Source organism: Eptatretus burgeri, chromosome 12 (genome assembly GCF_056783735.1).
Source record: "Eptatretus burgeri isolate ZD-2024b chromosome 12, Ebu_testis_v1, whole genome shotgun sequence".
Taxonomy (NCBI): domain Eukaryota; kingdom Metazoa; phylum Chordata; class Myxini; order Myxiniformes; family Myxinidae; genus Eptatretus; species Eptatretus burgeri.
This window is the reverse complement of record NC_140972.1, coordinates 47,799,571-47,823,120: the sequence shown is the minus strand read 5'-3', so window position 1 is coordinate 47,823,120 and position 23,550 is coordinate 47,799,571. Positions and strand designations below refer to the sequence as shown.

The 23,550-nt window shown below is 40.0% G+C and overlaps 1 protein-coding gene across 4 annotated transcripts in view; it reads left to right on the top strand.

Moving 5' to 3' along the window:
* DCAF6 (DDB1 and CUL4 associated factor 6) overlaps positions 1 to 21,793 on the top strand; it is a 95,967-nt gene extending 74,174 nt beyond the window's left edge. For 3 of the 4 annotated variants that reach the window (XM_085850409.1, XM_085850407.1, XM_085850406.1), the window contains 4 exons: positions 4,886 to 5,024; positions 7,021 to 7,174; positions 9,467 to 9,555; positions 20,954 to 21,793. In XM_085850409.1, the coding sequence (XP_085706535.1) occupies positions 4,886 to 5,024; positions 7,021 to 7,174; positions 9,467 to 9,555; positions 20,954 to 21,166 (595 nt within the window). In that variant the 3' untranslated portion in view covers positions 21,167 to 21,793. Of the gene's footprint in view, positions 1 to 4,885; positions 5,025 to 7,020; positions 7,175 to 9,466; positions 9,556 to 20,034; positions 20,141 to 20,953 lie in introns of all 4 variants that reach the window. The other variant, XM_085850408.1, reaches the window with a different exon arrangement.
* Positions 21,794 to 23,550: the final 1,757 nt, after the last annotated feature.

The window sequence follows — 23,550 nt, the reverse complement described above, 5'->3', positions numbered from 1 at the left end:
ACAGAATCCTCAACTGAATAGTCAAGGCTTAACGTGTGTGTGTGTGTGTGTGTGTGTGTGTGTGTGTGTGTGTGTGTGTGTGTGTGTGTGTGTGTGTGTGTGTGTGTGTGTGTGTGTGTGTGTGTGTGTGTGTGTGTGTGTGTGTGTGTGTGTGTGTGTGTGTGTGTGTGTGTGTCCCAACCCTCACATTCAAAATCTTAACCCCAACCCTCACATTCAAAATCTCAACCCCAACCCCCCCAACCCTCGCCCAACACAATGTCTTTTTCAAAATGAGATTTCCACCTATATATATTTTTTACGTTTTTTTTCTCTTCTTCCAATTCTGTCTTTTAAGGCTTTCAGGTTTGATGATGTTGAAAGGGGGAGTAAGCCTGCACTTTCTTCCCAGAACTAACAATATATATTTTTAATGTTTTTTTCTCTTCTTCCAATTCTGTCTTTTAAGGCTTTCAGGTTTGATGACGTAGAAAGGGGGAGTAAGAACTTTATTAATAGGTTTTGATCCCAAAGAGTGGTAGCATTTCAAGTCTCCAAAGTACACCCAACTTTCCAAGTCTCCAAGGTATAACCACATTCCTGTTGAGTTTCCAAGATACATTTCACATTGTGAGTTATCAAGCCAGAACCCACATTTCAATTCTCCAAAAATATAACCATCTATCCAAGACTCCAAGGTAGCATCACAATTTCCAGAAATATTGTGGGTTTCGGTAATAGATCTCACATAGTATAACTGTGGATCATCAAGGAAAACTCCATTTTTCCAATTTTTATGGGTTTCAGTGATAGATCTCACATGGTATAACTGTGGATCATCAAGGAAAACTCCATTTTTCAAAATGTCTGAAATTTGTGAGTCTCCAAGGTAAAACTTGTATTCTGGCTCATCAAGGTATAACTTGTTCAGGGGGTATTGTCTTGATAACTCACAATGAGTACTATTGTTGCAAAACTCTTTTTCAGGATTTTGCTGGTCTCCAAGGGGTCATCAAGGATGAACTCGTTCTGTGGGTCTTGGTCGCTCATAAGGTCTTCAACCAAGCCAACAATTTCGCCCCAAGTTGTGGCAAAAGCAGTATTTTCACTTCCTATTTCAGATACAATTTCCTGTGAGAAAATAATAATGTATTAATTAAGTGATTTAATTATTAAATGAGTATGCTTCAATCAAACTTTGAAAATAGGAAAATAAAATCTGACCAACAGATAAGAGGTTTGAATCCAGTTCATCAACTTGAAGGTTTAGTTCCATACAAGTAGTCGATCTCCAAGGAACCCCAAAGTCATCCCACTCAAGGCCTAGCTCGTTCTGTGGGTCTTGGTCGCTCACAAGGTCTTCAACCAAGCCAACAATTTCGCCCCAAATTGTGGCAAAATCGGTATTTTCAGATACAATTTCCTGTGAGAGAAAATAATAATGTATTAATTAAGTTATTTAATTATTAAATGAGTCGATGCTTCAATCAAACTTTAAAAATAGGAAAATAAAATCTTACCTCAACAGATAAGAGGTTTGAATCCAGTTCATCAACTTGAAAGTTTAGTTCCATACAAGTCGTCGATCTCCAGGCAAGCACACAACGCACCATTACCAGCAAAAAAATGTTTAAAATGGAGCCTGGGCTTGAGGCTTTTATAGGGAAAGACTGGTGGGTGTGGTTTCCTTTGGAAATTCCCTGGGCAAGCCCAGGCAAGCCTTCGTTGGGAAATTTTTCAAAACCATAACATTCTAGAATTTTCTAGTGATTTCTTTGCGAGTCAGAGATGAACTGGAAATGATGTAAGAGTAGGTGGGGCTTAGCAAGAGTGGGCGGGCTTTATCAAAGTGGGCGTGGCTTATGGAATACCTCATGGAAATGGGTGGGGCTTAGGGAAGAGTGGGCGGGGCTTAGGAAAAGTGGACGTGGTTTAGAAAACTCCGATGGTAAGTGGGTGAGGCTTATGAAAAGTGGGCGGGGTTTATGAAAAGTGGGCGGGGCTTAAAAATAACCTGTGGCTCAGGAGGTGGTCAAACAAGAACATTAAGAGAAGTTTATCATTTCGTAATGGCACAAAAGGGGTATCTTAAAAAATATAAAGATTCAAATGTTTTGTTTTTAAATATTTTAGATGGGGATTATTGTGCAAATAAAATTAAACTATTGAAGGAATTTGAGAATGAACAAATCTTTATAGGTTCTATGAGTGAGCTAAACAATATGCATTGGTTATTTGAAAAAGAGTGTCCCGAGGCTTACATGTTTCAGATATTTCTTTAGAATCACCTTTAACAAATCACATTACTACTTTACGACTTGAACAAATCTTTATCTTATTGCATTGGTTATTTGAAAAAAAGTGTCCCAAGGTTAAAAGGGGAGACAAATAAATATACCTTGGGATAAAAAGGGGGTTTACTTTTTAGGGGAAAAAAATGAATCGCTGAAAATCCCCCATTCATTTACATGGGGAAAAGTGAGCCAGAATCAGTTTATTCACCCTTCTCACATGCACCCTCATCCTTCACATGACACATTACATGGACCTTTGATTTGCTCCGTCCGGATATCAACCATCGTTCCTACCCATCCTGTCTCCCTGTTTTGCTCCGCCGAAGAGTTAATGACTGAAATGTCAGCTTCTTGCTTCCCACAATCGTTGGCTTATGATTATTAACTTCTGTTGATTAAATACAATGTTCACGGAGACTCGTTTTCCATTTTATGAAATGCAATTTAGGATTTAAAAAAAGAAAAAGAAATAGCAATTCAACATTTCTTCCAAATGTTATCTGGGATACATGAAAAATGCTCTGGAATTTGCAACCATGTACTTCGTTGTAAGCAAACTATCATAATGTCAAATAAAGAATGGAACTTTAAAAAAGTATCCCCTGCCAGAATATAATGAACACCCCTGATTGTAAACAAACATGAATAATCTGTTATACAAACACAATTAACTGGACAACATATTTTAGTATCTGGTAGCATGTCCTTTCGTATCATATGCCTGAACCTGTGAAGGCATCAAATCCAATGATGTTCTGTATGATGGCCTAATCCATATTTTTCCAAATGTGGAGTAGATTTTTCTTGCAGCTCTTGTATATTACTTTGCAGAGGTCCACTTTTCTGCAGCTCCCAATATGTGTTCACAGGCATCTTGCCCCACTCTATCTTTCCGCTCGCTCCATTCCCTTGCCCCCTGCTCTGTTACCTTGCCCCCCGCTCCGTCTCCTTGCCCCCCGCTCCGTCTCCTTGCCCCCCGCTCCGTCTCCTTGCCCCCCGCTCCGTCTCCTTGCCCCCCGCTCCGTCTCCTTGCCCCCCGCTCTGCCCCCTTCCCCCCGCTCTGCCCCCTTGCCCCCGCTCTGCCCCCTTGCCCCCCGCTCCGTCCCCTTGCCCCCGCTCTGTCCCCTTGCCCCCCGCTCCGTCCCCTTGCCCCCGCTCTGTCCCCTTGCCCCCGCTCCGTCCCCTTGCCCCCGCTCCGTCCCCTTGCCCCCGCTCCGTCCCCTTGGCCCCCGCTCCGTCCCCTTGGCCCCCGCTCCGTCCCCTTGCCCCCCGCTCCGTCCCCTTGCCCCCCGCTCCGTCCCCTTGCCCCCGCTCCGTCCCCTTGCCCCCCACTCCGTCCCCTTGCCCTCCGCTCCGTCCCCTTGCCCTCCGCTCCGTCCCCTTGCCCCCCGCTCCGTCCCCTTGCCCCCCGCTCCGCCCCCTTGCCCCCCCGCTCCGTCCCCTTGCTCCGCTCTGTTCCCTTGCCCCATCAGTTCGTTTAAAAAAAAAAATATATATATATATTTATTCACACATTTATAAGAAGCAGTTAACAATAATGTAAGTCACACCTGATAAATGAGTCTTTGAATTCATGTTGACACTAATGACTAACTCAAATCATGTTGCTGTGGCATGCCACTTTCTTTCACTTTTTATATAATCTTCAGTAAACATTGCATGGTATGGTGCTGCTGTACTCGTTATTGTTTAAGATTACGCATTTTAATAGTTTTTATAACTTTATATAATTGTGCCCTCTGTTATTGTTGATTGAGAGCTTTGATTTTCTCAGAACTTTCTTTGATATCTCTCTTTGAAAATATAATATTTCAGAGTTGCTTTATTTCCTATCTTTATAAGTTTGTCCCGCTGTACTTGTGAACACATCCGGCTATTCGTCAACTCCGTCAGTTCCTTTATATTTTTATATACACGATTAAATTTGTTTTTGGTTTTAGTTTTCATGCCACTACATTCGTTCACACCTTCTGCACCTTCGTGAAATATTGGGCAGTGTGCTTGTTGCAAACTCATCAGCAAATGAACATTCCTCCTTTTTAAATTGCTTTTCAAAAATGAGACTTCTGAACTGTGTTAATCAACCCAATACCTATGTCTCTCACACATGAAGGCAGTTGTGGCCAATTACTCCCACTAACTAACCACAACTCTTTTGTAATGGTGAACAAAAATACTGTACAAGAGATTCTTTGCCACCTCAGAACAAGCCTAAGCCTGGCTTTGCGACATTCTTGCAGCCTCTTAGCTGCACTACCAAGTGCAGTTTTAACAGCAAAAAACAAATTCTCCAAAGTACCAGCATAAACACCATGACCCAACAATATTCCAAAACAAAATACTGTGATACAAGTATCTCAAGTTTGGCTTGGTATCATCATTGACACAACAATGAGAGGTAATGTAATGAAGAAATGAGCTTGGTTCAAGGTTGAGTCAAGACAAATTGATAACTGGAGTTGCTTCTAAGTGAGGGAGCTAGTTAAGCAGTTTCTTACAAAACTAGAAGATCTCAGTAGGTTAATTTGAAATCCTGTGACATTAATTCAGCAAACATTGAAAACAAAATCCTGATTATCTTGTTTGTTGTTTTTGAACCATTGGGTTACCAGACGGTCAGCTGCAGCGAAAATACAAGATGTTATCCGCAGAAGGAAGGACAGAAAAGAGCTGCAAGAACTGCAAGGCGGATCAGTGAAACGTCCTCGAGTTGATATGTCTTACAGGGGCCATCGAAATTCTCGAACTATGGTAAGGGTTGGAAAAACCAAGTCTGTCATGAAAAATTGAATATTATAAGTGATTATGATGGTCCAGTCTCAGTGGTGTTCATCACTGGAGTAAAAATGTTGAGGTCATTGTCATTGCACAAGTCACTTTTATAATGTCATAAACCATATCATATACACAAAACTTTTTTGTCCTTTGTCCTTTTGTCAGGTCCTTCAGGCAAAAAAAATGTAAATCAAGGGTAATTTTGCTTATCACAAATAAACAAGGTGAAATAGATTGATTTCCTAGTCATAAAAAATTGCAAAACACTTGGAAGCACAACCAACCAAAATGAAACTGGCAGTTTTGGACTTCTTTTTTCTCCCACTTTGTATCCTTACAAGGCAGAACTACAACAAAAGCAGAAAATGCCATCTGAGGTAATGTTTCCTAAAAAAAATTGTAGGTGTCACCATGTCTCTGCCACAAATCTGCCATGTTCTTCAACTTAAATTGGAACTTTAGATTCCTCAACTTAAATATTTAGGTTCCTCAACTTCCATTAGAACTTTAGGTTCCTCAACTTCCATTAGAACTTTGGGTTCCTCAACTTCATGTTCCTCAACTTCATTTAGAACTTTGGGTTCCTCAACTTCAAGGTTTAGGTTACTCAACTTCATTCATGTACTTCAACTTCATTTAGAACTTGATTTAGATGAAATTTGATTTTCACCGAATGAATGTCAAATTTTGCATTTGTTTGATAATTATGTACAGTGCCTATAGAACGTCTACACCCCCTTTCAAATTCTTTACCTTTTGTTGCCTTATAGCCTGGAATTAAATTGCATTAAATCAGACTTTTTCCATCTTTATTTATACATCGTAACCCACAACTTCCAAATGAAAAACAAATTCTACAAATTTCAGAAAATTAATTGGTACCATACACTTTCCACTTCGATTGTCTTGACTGTGCTCCAAGGGATATCCAAGGCCAATTAAATATTTTTATACCCATCCCCTGATCTGTGCCTTTCCACAACTTTATCCCAGAGGACTTTTGAAAGCTCCTTGGTGCTCATGGTTTTGTCTTTGCTGTGAAATGCACTACCCAGCAGAGGAAACCTACAGGAACAGCTGATTTCATTCTGAAATAATCAGAATCGCTACAATTTAACATAGGTGGAGGCCAATTAACTTGGTGTGTGATTTTGAAGGTGATTGGTGGCACCTGAGCTAATTTACAATTGCTATTATAAGGGGGGTGGACACTTATCCCACCAAGATATTCTCGTTTTGTATTTTTAATGAATTTTCTGAAATTTGTGGAATTTGTTTTCCCTTGGAAGTTGTGGGATATGATGTGTAAATAAAGGTGGAAAATATCTGATTTAACGCAATTTAATTCCAAGCTAAAAGGCAACAAAAGGTAAGAAATTTGAAAGGGGGTGTAGACTTTCTATAGGCACTATATATATATATATATATATATATATATATATATATATATATATATATATATATATATATATATATATATATATATATATATATATATATATATATATATAATTGAACCATAAAATAGAAATGGTAAAATTCCCTGATTTGTCATTAAAATACATATTATAGGTGTTGATATTGTGATGGATCAAAATGGTGGTTCTCTATGGTCTTGAGAACAATGTGAGTCTTCACTTTACTCTTTTACAGAAATGTAAAGGTTTCAAAGTTTCTCTAATGTATTGTTGGCCAACAACATGTAACTGTCAGTTTATTAATGTTCACACCTTGACTTGTGCATTGACTCACCTCAGGGTTTCTCTGCATAGTTTCATGACTGTATTTAGCAGGGATAGGAGGGAGGGAGAGGGGATTGTGAGTGTGTGTATGAACATTTCTCCCTTTTGATGCACCATGTTTATTGCCATTAGAGCTTTAATATCTTTCCATTATTCCTCTTTCTAAATGACATTATTGTTATTCATAACTTTGTTCTGTCTGCTTTCCCACACACCTATTTATTATGCAGATCAAAGAAGCTGTGATTTGGGGAGGATTTGTGCTGTCTGGCTCAGACTGTGGACATGTCTTTGTGTGGGAGTTGGATAGTGGTCGTCTTGTAAAGTTACTTGAGGCAGACAATCATGTGATCAATTGTTTACAACCTCACCCCAGCCAACCAGGTGTGCCTTTCAAAAAGTGGCTTAAAATATTTGAAGATATAAACAAATTGCTGCCTTCCCCACATCTCCCCCCCCCCTACTACCCCCACCATGATAAAACCATTGCAAACTTTTATTTTAGTGATATTACAGTTGTGCTTGCAGGAGACTTTTAAATTGAGTGCTTTATTGTGTTGATTATTGGATATATTTGTTTACCAGGAATCCTTTGGTTCCAACAATAGGGAAAGGGCAGAGCAGCTGTGGAATTTGTAGATGTAGCCCATGATTGCTTTGTCAGCCAGTTTGGTAGATAAGCCCATGAGGGGGAACGCAATCTGAGATCTTTCAAGTGATGATCCAAATATGATGGGGAAGGTAGAGGGAGGAGAGTATGGCCTCCAAAGGCAGCTGCAGACCGGACAACCTCCGTCGTGCAAAGTCTTTCATTGGAATATCAGAACTTTTATCTATTTGCAAGGCCTTTATCCGCAGCTTGATGGAGTACTTCTTTCCCCTCTGGGCTGGCATCCTTGCCTCACACCTTGCTGAGCGTAATGCCGTAAAAACCAAGGCCTTCAACATCATTGGAATCTCCCACAATGAAACAGTCTCCGAGCCTATCACTTTCACATTGTAGACAGGTCATTGGTCTCTGACTTCTACCACCCTTTCTGTGCTCTGTTCCCTCCCCACCCCAGCCCACCCCCAGGTTTCCACAGGGTGCATGAGGTCCACCTGTAACCCCCTTCTGCTGATACTCCCAAAATCAGACTCACTGCTCAGCTTGACTTTTTCATCTCTCATTTTTTTCTTTTTTTTTAAACTGGTTGTGGAACCACCTTTCTCGGTCTCTTCAATCTCTTTTTTTTCCCCTCCAGAGTTTCAAGACAGCTGTTAATCACCATCCCCCATCCATAACCATGATATTTTCTACCCCATTGACCCTCCCCAGGCCCACCTTTTCCACATTTCCAGTTTTTCCTTCCACTTCTGTGATTGTATCCATCTTGTTCATGCCGTGTGTCCCTCCGTGCCACCTCACCCCTTTTGCTCTCATTCTTCCCCAACGTCCCTTAATTCTCCAAGCCTCCCTCTATTTTGTCGCTCAGCACTGCTGTCGGTGATTCCCCTCCCCCTTCTCAATTTGGCGGGGGGGGGGGGGGGAGGGTAGATGGGACATTTTCACAAAAGCGGGTCAGGTAACGGTAAAGAACAAACTCAAAAATCAACTTTCTTTGATATTCTCGAAATAGTGCTTGAACCCCTTATAAGGCCTAGAAAAATGTTCAAATGATGTCAGCAACGCAGGATCACCATAAGGCCTCTGCACTGACTGGGCAATATATGCTTGATAAAAATTATCGGACAGTTTTTACCGTTACCTGACCCGCTTTTGTGAAAATGTCCCGTATGCAACCCCCCTCCTCCTATTTTTCTACTGTTATTTTCATTCTGTCAGGTCCTGATCCATTGTGTTCTTGTTTCTCCAAGAGCCTCAACACTGTGTACAAAAAAGTGACAATAACACATTGTGTTGCGAGTATCCTGTGAAGAATCAGCTTGAAGCCATGGAAAGGTTCAATGTAAAACTACCACATTGATTTCAGGGCTTGATAGATGAAGCTATGAGCAGCAACTGAAAAAGACAGGACTTTTTGCATTTGAAATAATGCAATTACAAGGTGACAAGATAATGAGGGGGTATAGATTCTTTTCTTTTTTTTTTTTACCAAGAAGCAGGACTAGTTTTTATTTTTTTTATTTTTATTTTACCAAGATGGACAGTGACAGAACCAGAGGTCATATTTGAAAAGGAAAAAAGAGAGGTGTTTGAACAGAAGGCAGGGCTCGTTTACACTGCAAGCTGCGAATGCATGGAATGGTCTTTTGGGAAAGGTCTTAAGAGTAGGGAGGGTTGGTATGTTTAAAATAGATGTGGACAAGTACTTGGAAGCAATGAGCATCGAAGGGTATGGGAATAATGGCAATTAGTTACAGTGGGTTGGTAGCTGAACATGAGCTAAGTATGATCGAGTTGTAATGTCTAACTTGAAGATGTCCGATTGCTCTGCATTTGTAGTATTTTTCTTTTCTTAAATAGTTCAGAAAAAAAATTAATGGAGGATGGGTAGGAATTCAGGAATTTGTTGGGAATATAGAAATGACACGGGCTTGATTGGCGATGTGGCCTCCTCCTGTGTCTTGGTTGTTTTTTTTGTGTAGAAGTAGTTCATGTTTTAAATATTACATGTATTTGTGTCACTTATCACTATTATTCTTCCCATTCCTTTTTTTTCCATCCTTCCTTAGTCATCGTCACATCAGGCATTGACTATGATGTTAAGCTGTGGTCGCCCACATCACCGGAACCTGAGTTTAATTCAGAACATGCTGATGAGGTTTGTGAACATATGTATATGAAATGAAGTTGTTTTAAGGAATTGAGTAATAAGCAACTGATAAATGTTTGGCTAAAATCGAATTGTGTCACTGATTCCACAAGACAGTTTGTAATCCGTAAACATCAATGTTTGGCAATTGGTGCAAAACTCATTTTTAATACCGTTTAGTTTTAGTTCACTTTCCAATGGGAAAGAATGGAATTGAGGGCTATCTTTGAGTTACAGTTGTCTGCAATAGTATTCACCCCTTTCTATAGTTTTCACATTTTGATGCCACCTGAGCTTACTTCCTGATGATTTCAAATCAGACTTAATATATATATATATATATATATATATATATATATATATATATATATATATATATATATATATATATATATATATATATATATATATATATATATATATATATATATATATATATATATATATATATAGTCTTCACAAACTACTCCAAAGTGATAAAGCTAAAAAAGAATGCAGATAAATGTGAGTAAGTTAGATTAACAGCAAAAAATCAGATGATTCTCAGTTGTATAAGTATTCAAACCATTTGCATAATTAACCCTAAATCACTTCAGGAGCAAATTAGTTGTTTGAAAGGTTACAAAACAAGTGCAATAGGTTTCACCTGTATGTAATGACTGGTTTAACTTAAAAAATTATTCTCGTCTTCCATGAGTCTAGAGCATGTACATGTGGAAAAAAAAAATCAAGTTCCCCCACTTATCTAAAGAGTTTAAAGTGCAACTCACTTGGTCAACGAACAAGGCAACACATGAAGACCAAGGAGCTTTCCAAAGACGTCAGACATAAAGTGGTGGAGAAGCACCCTTCAGGAAAGTGTTATAAGAAGATTTTAAAGTTGCTCATTTTCCATTTGTGTCCAGTGAAATCTATCATTAAGAGGTGGAAGACACATCATACCACCCAGACTCGACCCAGATCAGGTCGCCCATCCAAACTCAGCAGCCGGGTAAGCAGGAAACTGGTTTGGGATGTCACTGTAAATCCAACAATGATTTTGAAAGATCTGCAAGGCTCTATGTATGAGATGAGGGTCAGTGTTCATCAATCAACAATATCCTGTTCCTTTCAGAAAGCTGGCTTCTGTGGACAGGTGGCGAGAAGGAAGGCATTGCTGAAAAAGATACATCTAAAAGCTCGAACGGAGTTTGCGAAAAAAACATTTTAATGACACTGCAGGCATGTGGAGAAAGGTTTTGTGGTCAAACGAGACAAAAATTTAGCTTTTTGGTGTAAATTCAAAGCATTACGTCTGGCGCAAACCAAACACTGCACATCCTCCAGTCAACACCAACCCGACGCTGACAAGTATGGTGGTGGAAGCATCATGTTATGGCGCTGCTTTTCATCAGCAGGGACTGGCAAGCTTGTCAGGATAGAAGAGCCAATGGATGTGGTGCAAAGTACAGGAGAATCCTTGGTGAAAACCTGTTGAATCAGCCATGAATCTGAAACTGGATAGGAGATTCACATTTCAGAAGGACAGTGAGCTGAAGCACAAAGCTGATGCCTCACTGGAGTGGCTGAATAAAAAGAAAATAAATGATCTTGAGTGGCCCAGTCAAAGTCCTGACTTGAACCCAATTGAACATTTATGGTGAGACATGGAGATTGTCGTCCATCGACGATCCCCATCAAACTTGGCAGAACTCGAGTAATTTTCACGTGAAGAATGAGCAAAGCTTTCACAATCTCACTGTGCAAAGCTGGCAGAGACATACCCAAAAATGACTCGTAGCAGTCATTGCTGCAAAAGGTGCTTCCACCAAGCACTGGCCTCAGGGGCTGAATACTTTTACAACCAGTGAATTTTGATGTGTACATGTGTTTTTGTAGGTATTCCTCCATGTAACCTCCTTCAAGTATAACTGTTTAATTTGATCTCTTCAGTTATGAATAAAAAAGTTCATTTGGAAAAATTGTTTCGACATCATTCGTAATTCATCTAAATATGGCATTATTGGAAGGGCTGAACACTTTTGCAGGCCACTGTATCATGGAGTACGGGATGGTCATGAAAAAAAATGGCCGCCGCATCAAATGTGAACAAAATTATATGCTGAGAATATTATATAGAGTGAGGATATAAGTCTTTTAAAAGTCATAACTTTTATTCTTGAGCGTTTTCTGAACTACCAAGACTGATAAAGATGTCAGAATACATCGCTAAAGTACCACATCGGATGATCGCTAAATCACCAAATTCTACTTCTTCGTGTTCCTCTTCCTCTTCCCCGTGAAAAACTGTAAAACTGTTACCCAACCGAACACAAAAACTGCTGAACCAATTAAGATTGCAACACAAGGAAGTTGCTCTGTCTCTGGCCTAGTGCATGAAACCCCAAATATATATATATATATATATATATATATATATATATATATATATATATATATATATATATATATATATATATATATATATATATATATATATATATACACAAAACATTAATCGCTTTACAACGAAAGGAAATCGAATATAAATGTGGGCACAATCAAATCAGGACAGGATTGTTGGGAGTGGGGGGAATGTGTGTGTGTGGGGGAGGGGGAATGGACAGAACCATTCCAAAAGTGATAAATATCCAAACCATCCCCCAAATCAACTGAAAGAAGTATCAAAACAATTTAATAACATCAATGGACTTGATCTACACCAATATAACAAAATATATAAAACATTAAGTGTTTTATTTAGAAAATATATTTGAACGTAAATGTAGACTCAACCAAAACAGGGGAGAGAGGGAAATGGACAGAACCATTCCAAAAGCAATACATATCCAAAATCAACTGAAACAAGTATTAAAACAATTTAATATTGTCGCAGAGGTGGGCGGCCTAAGTTAACCCCCCCCCCTCCCCCCGACCCAAATTGTGGTGACGGGCGGTTAACACCGCCAACCCCCTAGGACAGCCGAGCGATTCCTTATTAAAAGTAGGTGGACACGTTGATCGACGGAGATTTAAACACGTGCTCGAGGGGCATAGCGGACGGGCGGAGGAGTATGGCACAGGAGCACTGCACCAGGACAGCACAAGGGGGTTTATCTGCAAACCCACTACAAATGGACGAATACAATTTCTTCAAAATAATCACATTTGATGAACATACACAGATATTTACAAAGACAACAATTCAACAGGTAATAATAGTAATAATAAATAAATAAATCCTATTGTCGAGGCCTCGCACACAGATGCAAATACAGACAAAGGGTGACAAAATGAAAAGAACCCCTTCCCCCCTTTTTAGGTATACTGGTACTCAGCTTGGCCCAGAGCTGGTGCTTGTCTAACTTGGAATGGGGTGCACTTCCACCAGCACGTGCACATGCGTGCCAAAATGGCGCCATCACTCGTAGCTGGGCAGACAAATGCCAGGCAATCCGCAAGCAGCTTTCCACACGAAGGCTCAAAACGTGCCAGCCTTCCTCTTTCCAAAGGTGCCACCTGCCTCGTGTGGTCCTCACACCGACCTCGTGTGTGTGCTCTGCCGAACTCCCGTCCTATCCAGACGGAAGCCTTCCCCAATCCACACGTGTGCAAGCCTGCCTCCCCTCGACCTCACCGATCTCCCGTCCTATGCAGTCAGTACCTCTCTTGCAATGCGCCAGCCTCTCCTGTGTGCTCTCTCCTTCGCCCTATATCCTCCGCCTCCGGGGCATGGCCTGCTCGCCCCCAAACCCGGGAAGGCAGGGCTTCTCCTGTTTGTTGTCATTTCAGGGATTCGTTTCCCAGCTTTACTGCCTGGCTTGCAATATAAAAACAGGGAAAATCACAGAGGACAATCACGTATTGGGGGACTTATTTTAACACCGCACCACCCCTCATGTGGTAACACGTAACACTTAAGCTCACAGCTTTCCGATCTTGGTTCCATCGAGATGCTTTCTACTCATCCATGGACCAAGCAACTCCACACAATGCTAAATTCCCTATTAAATCCTTCCATCTACCCCCACAACTGTAACAATGTCATAGATTGATTTAATCCATACCAAAATAACAAAATATATCTTCTTCTTGCGTATGGCAGCTTAGCTGCCAGGGTAGCTATCATTTATTGTAAGCACGTCTGTGTCGCTGATGCAGTGCCCCTCTACCAGTACACACTGGTACTCATTTCACCAACCTCAGAAGGATGACAGGCTGAGTCAACCCCCTGGTGTATTAATTCAGCGGCCAACAGGGCTTGAACTCAGGACCCTAGGATCCCAAGCCGCCACCCTAACCACGAAGCCAACACCAGGCTTACAAAATATATCAAACATGAAGCATAATAAATTCACTAACAAGCCGGTAGGCGACGAGGGATTCGCGAGGATCGAAGCGCTGGATACGATGCTTTCCATTCTGACCGATCCACCGACGAAGATTCATTGCCAAGACGTATTGGTTCACATACAATTGTTCCTCTGCCTGGCAAGATTTTTCCTATTGCGTATTTTGCCAACTGGCACGCACTCCTCATAAAAATGACGGTAAATAGACACCCTATTTTTGAAGGACTACCATTTGAAAAATAATCGGTTTGCTGGTTTGTGCTGTGGAGCCTCGCGTTGCAGACACACACACACACACACACACACACACACACACACACACACACACACACACACACACACACACACACACACACACACACACACACACACACACACACACACACACACACACACACACACACACACACACAAAACCCGACAATAAGGGGTATCTAGCATATATAGCGATTCCAATATAATGATAAAATATTTATAACTATCTTCAAAAGAAATTGTGCAAACACAAATCACGACACTAACTGATGGGAAGCTCTAAGTTACCTGGTTGAGCAATTGTGAAGCCGGGTGCAACTGATTGATGTCTGCATACTATCTCACTGATCTGGATGCATGTATTTTGCATTCTTTATTAACTATTTTATGTATTCTCCCTTGAAAGAAAAACAACAATCAAGTACAAAAAATAAACCTTTAAAAAAAAAATGTAAAAACATAGAGGGATGAAATCTCAAAAACAACAACCAAACATGGAAGGAATAACACCACAATACAACACCACAACCCTCTTCTGGATTACCATCACGACGTCTTTTGACGCTGTTCCATCACAATCCCACAACAAAAGTGAAAAGTCAAAATATGTCATGATGGTAATCCAGCAGAGGATTGTGCCATCACAATGTGGTGTCATTCTTACCTTGTTTGGTTGGTTCTTTGAGAGATTTCCTCCCTCTGTTTTTACTTTGAAAAATATATATTTTTCCTTCATATTTTATATACTTCATATATACATGAAAAAAATAATATATATGAAGTTTTTTTTTCCCGTACTTCTATACATATGATTTGGGGTGAACTTCCACTTGCATTATCTCCACAAGGTTAGGGGGAGGGGGTAGTTAACTTTTAATTTTGGTTCACAAAAAAATATTTTCACGAAAAAAATAATTGGTTCACAAAAAAATATTTTCATGAAAAAAATAAGCGACCACTATATTCATTATTGTTGTGTGTCTGTCTGTCTCTGTCTGTCTCCGTCCGTGGGTTTTGATCCGATCCTGATAAAATTTTGGTGGGAGGTTTATATCATGATCTCGTTGTGTTTTCCTGAGAATGGGCGTGGTGCGCCCATTATGGGCGGAGCCACGCCCAAAAAACGTGTTTTTAGGGGGTAGCCAATTTCAATTTGCATCTTCTCCTCGGGGGTTTGTCGAATCTGACGGGTTTCGGTATTTGGTTAGCCCAATGGCACCTGCATAGCTCCACGGAGCTCGATTTTTTTTTTTTTTTTTTTTTTTTTTTTTTTTCATTTTCGTCCCAAGGTCAAGGTCACGAACTTAGAAAATTTCGAATTTTGACATATAAATCATACGACCGCCCAAACTTTGAGAGCTAGGATGACAATATTTTTTTATGCATAATCTTGAGGTCATTCCCCACTTAAAGTCTTGAAACCATTTTGCTCTATCTCGAACACCTTGCCCGTGGCGCCCCCTTCAAGTTTGTTTTTACGCTGATTTCATCAAAGTATGGATAATCCGAGGAGTGCGAAATGCCATATAGCTAATGTGACATTATATTGTTCCTGGAATGTTCCAGAGGAAGTTTTGCACCAAAGGTCATAATCCTTGACCTTTGACCTTTAAAGTTCACAAAGGTCAAATTTTCAAATTTGTGGGAATCAAACCAGGTTTTTGACCTTCTTCGACGAACTAACTCCAATAACCTATAGCACGTATCCTGTTTCCTTATTTTAATGTCCACAACATTGTTTTGTGACCTTTAAAGGTTCTGCAAAGGTCAAATTTTTTAAGTTGTTGAACGAAACCGGGTTTTCGACATTTTGCAGCTAATAACCTGTCACTCGTACCACATCATGTTGATCATTTTTATAACTTGGTCAAACATTATCACATTCTCATCCTTGACTTCTGAAACAATCTACATCGTCAAATACCACTCATGAACCATCGTCGTCTTCAGACTTGTTCTTATTATCAATACTATTATTAAAAGGAGTGTTTATTATTTTTAATATCTATTCTGGTACTGCCGTATTTTTTGGCGTATAAGTCGACGTGGAGTCCAAGCATAATTGGCTAATTTTTCCATTTTACTTCACTTCCTTCATAGATAAGTCCATTTGGAGTCTAAGATGAAGCCAGATCAACAATGGTAGTTCGCAAAACTTTCAGTCAGTCAGAACAATAGAGGTGTTAATTCCTCCCTGACACACACAATGCATGGTACTTCCAGGGTTATGAATATTAATGATCTGTTTTGGGCATATTATTTGAACTATTTTGTGGGATGAACTCATGGATAAATCGGGAATGTAAATCGTTTTTCAACATGTTCCTTATCATTTTGAGATGATGATGGATACATATGATTAGCATTGATCGGGATGGATCAAACATAATTGGTGAGTGCATGCTTGTTATTGATTGGATAGTTTCACATGCATCAGTGAGCTGATTAACGTTTAATTACTCACCCAATCAGCCAACATTCCAGGCAATGATTTCTGTTGTGTGTTTTAAATGAACAATTATACAATTTATTTTACAAAATATCACACTTTGCAAGGTTTTTTTTCATTTATGCAATTCGAAGTGTTAAGCCATAGATAAGTCGATTCTGAGTACAAGTTGAGACCCGAACTTCTGGGGGAAAAAAAGTATTGACTTGTACGCCAAAATATACGGTATATTTGGGAAGCTTTCACCTTTTAAAAGCCTGAATGTATTTTGAGGTTTAATTGGGATGGCAAGGGAACTGAAAATCATAATGAAAGAACTCAATTTGAAGAGTCAACAATTGGACTAAAATTAATATGACAAAGACAAGGAGCTGATACTCTAGGTCCCCCACCTTTTTGGTGGTATGAGGAATAGATCTGTGGAATACGAAAGCTGAATCTTTAACGTTTTTTTTTGAAATCTCGCTTACATAAGCCAAGTTACCAAGATGGTTCATAGCCATAATCTAATCAGGGTGAGATAATGTAATGAGGAATAGATATCTGCAATATGAAAGCTAAGTGTTCAACGGTTTTTGAAATATCGCATACACAAAAGTTCATGGATGGTTTGGCGGTCGGACGGAGTTCATTTTAATGTCCACCATCTCCGATCTTTTGTCTGAAGGGCGGGGGACAAAAATAATGTTCAACCACTATGCAAAAAAGGAAGGGATTCAAATTGATCACAGCAAAATTTAAGAGACCAGTAATTATATTTACTGAGGACAACTCATGCAAATGGATACAGATCACTTTTAAGAAGTGAAGAGACATACGAGAGCAGGGTGGGCAGTATTTCCAAAATTTATGTCACGAAAAGCAAACTTCCCATGTCTGCAAAGAAGAGTTTGCAATCAATGTTTTCTCCCAGCTATGATGTATGTCTGTGAAATGTTCTCTGTCAAAGAAGATGGAGTAAAAAAAAAAATCACCTCGCAAAGAGCTGTGGATATCAGACAAGACAGAATTCCTTGACATTCTGGTCATAGTCAGAAAAACTGAAATGGAACGAGGCTGGACACATAGCAAGAAGAACAGAGAACTGCTGAACAATCGTAAATACAAAGTGGCAACATTGAGAAGGCCCCAAAAAAAGTCAAGGGAATTACAGTATATTTAAATTTTGTGTCTGCGAATTGATTATTTTCCTCACAAAGTTAGAATCACAGGGGAATATTATAGCGGTTTCATGCAAAATATTGAGACAAGGCATCAAAGGCAAATTCTGACGGATATTCACCAAAGGTGTGCTCTTCCTACATGACAATGTGCCTGTGCCGAGACAAGCCGAGTTGAGCAGACCACCATTGGTGACTGTGGCTTCAAGCAGCTACATCACCTCCCATGAATCTGTTCACCAGGGACTCATCTAGTTTAATGAAAGGTCTCGCACAGACGGCAGCCGATTCGCCGATGAACTGATTAAAGCAACTGAGATGTGGCTAAATGAGCCATCTGAAAACTTTTTACTGGAATAGACAGTTTAAAGGACAAATGGAGGCAAGTGCATTGAAATCGAGGGACTCTATAATTTTAATATAAAATTAAAAGTTGGCGTGTTGTGGACATTTGCAAATCTCTTTCCGAGAGCCTTTTTGAACTCAATACATTAAAAGGAAACACACAGGAGAACACCAGTTGGGCCATCATGCTTGTGCTAATCCGAACCATGAACCCACATCATTAACCTCATTCGGCAGTTTGCTTATCTTCTCTGTTGTAACGTTATTCTCACCATTAGCTTGAACTTATCCCATTTGATCTCTTGGCAGGAAATTTAGCCATAATACCATCCTCCTTTCTTGAGATACTAGGTATTTTTGATGCCCACAGCAAAAGTCAGAGAAGAGGCAGTTTTCCATTCTTACCTGAAGGATAGTGCGCTTCAAGATGCATCTCAGCTCAGCATGATTGAAGGAGACAAAACGAGGGACAAATGTATGGCCAGCCAACTCGGAGGCAAGCATCCTACCAACTGAGCTATCCTGCTGTCTCGAAGCCTACAACATGCACCCCTCTTGCTGAGCCTAACTGGAGATCTCCAATGCAAGTAGTTCCTGGGTTCCATTCTGCTTGGCCTCAGTGATCTTGATGGCATTAGATGTATTGAAGCCAATAATGTTTCAGGCTGACAATGTTTGGAAAAATGAGGAATAGGATTATTTATCATCCTTCAAATGTACTATATAGCCGAGTGTTGGCTTCACGGTTAAGGCGTGGCTAGCTTCAGATCTTACGGTCTTGAGTTCAAGCCATTGTTGCGCTGTTTAAATAACACCAGGTGGGTTGACTCAGCCTGTCATCCTTACGAGATCAGCAAAATGACCGGCTTACTGGGGTAATAAGCCATTTGAGTATCCTGCGTTGGAGTGGTGACCTGTCCAGGACTGTACTCCTTAGCCAAATGAAAATTCCACTCCAGTAGCTCTGCTCCAGGTATTCCATTTAAACTGATGTGTTGGTGCACAGCGGATATTTGCGCATACAGTACAGTGCAGTAGATCCTGCATAAACCTTGAAAAAAAGGCTTGTTTGGATCGTTTTTTTTATTTGAGCAAATTAATATTAAGGTAAACATAACAGAAATGAGGACTGTGATAAAGAAAGCAATGAAAGTGATGTAAACGTTTACAAACTGACACCATGTGGGAACTCGCATGATACCATTTCCTGTTCTTCCTGCTGAATTTGTTCTGAACACGTCCTAGTCCAGTCCGTGCGCTCAAAGTTTGCTCAACGGGTTGATATTCATTTTTATTGCCATTTCATTTGTGCCTGGAAGTTTGAAATGTCGCAAACCAAGAAAATTAAACGAAGCATTTCCCTTCAAATGAAATTGGACGTTTTGGAATGTTAAAGAGCTCTGGAATGGACACACCAACATATTAAATGCGATCACGAACATCAACGAGTCTTGGAAGGAAGTTCGGTTTGCAAACCTCAACGGTGTGTGGAAGAAACTCTGGCCTGGTTGTGTTCCTCGCACCCAAGGGAGGATTGAAGAGGAGGCGATTCATGATGTTATTGAAAACATTGTTGAAATGGGTAGACAGCTGGGATTCGAGGAACTTGAGAAGGAGGATGTTGATTCTTACTGTCCAGTACTGCACTGTATATACTTTTATTAATCATTACAACTGCTATTTATTCATTATTAAGTGCAACTATATCTTTGGAACTCTTATTTTGGGAAAAATGCTGGTTTTTGACATCCTTCAGGAACGTATATCCATTTTATTACAAAATTCTTATGGGAAAACTTGTTTCGCAACAAGCTGGTTCATGATCCACTCGGATTTTCAGGAATGCATCCCAAGCGTATGGTGAGGTATTACTGAATATAAAGTGAGTGATGGTATAGTTATGAAAGAAAGTTAATGTGTGTAGGATAGAATGTGAAATTTCTTTTAGGTGGTGCAGAGAAACGAGTTGATGGGAGAGGAATCGAGGAATACAGTGACAGTCCCAGCTTCTTTCATGCTTCGCCTCCTTGCTTCTTTCAATCATGGCAGAATTGGTTTGTTTAACTCGATCTTTAATTTTCAATTATTATTCTTCTGCTGAATAACAATACACATGCTCACGAGCACACCATATTTGTACAAGTTTTTAAAGATTTAAATAGTCCAGCAGGAGCTGATGCACAGGAGAGATCGCTAATCCCCTCCACCCCCTCAAACCATCTTTCTGCGTGTCGGTGGCTGTTTAACTGCACAATTCCTCGCTACCTGCTGAACTCTCTCCTTTTCTCTAATCAACCACTTGTTTCACCGATTCTAATTTTGTGCAGTCTCACCTTGATTTCCACGTTTGAGCATTAATTGTTCCTGTTTGAGAGGGCTGTTATTGCCACCCTTGGGAAAATCTTTCATTTGTGTGCAAATTTGTTTTTCTATTCTCTGTGGGGGATGACGATTATAGCTCAGAAATAGTATGCATATTCCTTGTTGAATGGTCTCGCCTGTGTTCGCTTCCCATCCTACAAATGTCACCAAAATTCCTTATAGGCAAGATGTTGCACAAGACACCATCTTTTCAGAGGGGATACTAAGATGGCTATATCATCACCATTTCATCTGGGAGATGCAAAAGATCACATTTTGTTCAGAGGGGCAAAAATAATGAACATAAAATATTTAAATAATATTACAATCAAGTATTCCTATGCGACACCCCATTCTCCCTTGCACCCTTTTCACCAACCAACACACTGGCCTGAGCCACACCCTGCCTGTTGCAGCACAACAGGCAGATAGCCACCATCATTCATCCATTGCCCAATTTAGAAACCATCTTTTATTTGTTGTTTGATCTCCTGTTTATTTTTCAGAAGCAGGAACGAGTGAGCGTGGAGCAGAGTCACGACCTGAACCAGATGACGATGAGCAATAATGAGGTGCCTATCAAAATGCCTGTGATATTCAATGGGTTTTTCTTCATTTTTCTTTTGACAATTTCTGGTAGCGATTATACCGAGACTTTGATTACAACGCATAAGCCTGAACGGCTGCACGTGAGACGTACCATTAAACCTGCACTTTAAGGGACATACGAGAAGTCTTTGTTTTCTGCTGCAGTGAATATTACTTGTATAGATTAATGGATTTGATGTTTGTGAATCAAACAAATTTGGCTTAAACTCAGATCAGTTGTTGCCGTACCAAATAAAATGAAAATAATGATTGTACCTCTTATTGCAAGGCATAACACATTATCAATGCCTTGGTTGTTTTACAAAATTAAGGTTTATTACTGCCTAACAAAAACTTCCTGGATTGTTTGAGGTTTTTGCACGTTTCTTTCAAGCATGATGAATGCTGGCATGTCCAGTTTGCTGTTTAATTCGGATTTTTTGCTTTGTTTGCTGTCATCATGAACATTTTTACTTAAAATCTCGAGCTTGATGAATATTACTTGTTGAAATGTAGTTTTATTTGGCTCATATAAATCAAAAACTATTTTAACTAGATCCAAAAATGTGTATGGAGAGATTGGAAAATGAGGTTGCGGTACAGTGCCCTTTTAAACAAGGATTTGTTGTTCTGTTTGCTGGGAGCCATGCTGTTCTCTTTTTTTTGATTTAAGCTCCCATTTTCAATATTCAATACATATTTGTTTCTCCTTTTTTGCACCTTAGTTGAATAAACTTTTTGTTGTTCTGTGCACTTTATGAACCTGGCGAACACACAAGCATGATTGTTATCCATTTGCAGAATGTGATTTTAAAAATATATATATTTGACAAATGCATGTAACATTTTCTTGTGTGAGTGTTAAGGATTGCCAATTCCAGGAGCAGTGACACCAACTGCTGCACGATGAGTGCAAAATTTGCCTTTCAGATGAGTGCTGTATTTTATTATGAAAAGGTGCTTCCAGCACCATGAGCTTACAAAGTTGCAACTCTTGGACTTCTATTTGAATAAAAAATAAAAGCAGTCATTACACAATCTGACATATATCTGAAAAATCCAGCAGTGGATATTCTGCAGAGGCTAAGGTGAGTAAAATTTTGTGACTTGCATGTGAACATTGACTTTTTTTTAATTAGCTGATCCCGATGGCGTTGGCTCTTCCTCAAATTGCAAATTTGAGGAAGAGCCATCCCGATTGCGATTCCTCAAAAATGTGCATCTGAACTGGCCATTCCTCTTTCGCCACTACCATTCTCTCCAGATCCTTCTTGGAGGGTCACCTCCCCTCACAATGGAACGGGGCTTGTGTCAGTCCTATCCGTAATATGGGTACCAAGACAGACCATTGAAACTACAGACTATTGTAAGACTTTTGCCCTTGATCATCAAGGAAATGGAATCGATAATCTCAGCAGACTTATCTTTCAAACATTTGATAACATCTGGCACACGGCCCTGATCGATGAACTTTCTTCCAAAGAAATCCAGGTTTGTCTCCTTGACTGGCTCATGGATTATCTTCATGCTCACAAGCAATGCGTAGCCATTGATGGTGTTCTATCTCTTGCCCTTTCCTTGGAGGTTTGTGTCCTTCAAGGCAGTGCTTTTGGATCTTTCATGTTCCTGGTTTACATTAATAACCTATTGGCCTCTTTGCAAAATCATGTATATTGCTTTGTAGATGATTCCACTCTTTATCAGAAAGTCTATCACACCATGGATGGACAAGCTATATAGCCACAACCTGCTAACGGTGTGCAAAAACTGCAAATCCTACATCAACAGTGCCATGGCATATGGATGTTCTCTCTGGGTTGATGTCACCAGATCTAACTCTGCTCCCATGGAAGCAATGGAATCTCACACCCTAATTTTGAGTGTACTCAACAGGATGCTGAGGTGCAAGCCTACTCCTCTCCCACTGCAGACAGGTTTATCACCGAGTAGTTATCTTTCACCTCACTTCTTGTCTTTGCTCACCTGCTGAGCCTGCTTAAGCTGCACTCTCCCAACCAGTTACACTTACCTTGTTACCCTCCTCAAATTAGAGCTAACTGCTCACATCCACTCTTTTTGTTTTGTCCATCTCTTCTCTCAACGGTGGAATCGTTTCCCTAAGTCTGTCCAATCATGGTTTTCTCTCCATTGCTAAAAAAAATGGTGAGCCATCTCATGCTATCCCCTATTCGTATTCATGATCTTATCTATTCTTACTGACTCTCCTCTCTTACCTATCTGTGCTCTTCCAGATTAACCCTGTTATTCAGATTTTCCTGTCTGCTTACATATTCCTTGTCCATTAGCCAACGCAGTTACCTTGTCATCTGATTATTTCTTCCCCATTTATCCACCCTTCTTTGTATGCCAATACCATCTTCCTCTCTCACCAAGTCAACATCACCTCTCTGTCATTCAGCTCTTTCATGAGACTTGATCTCTAAAAATAATGAAATAAAAACAACTTGTTTCCACAAGCCTCATTTCAGAAATGTGTGAAAGCTCACTGAGGCCT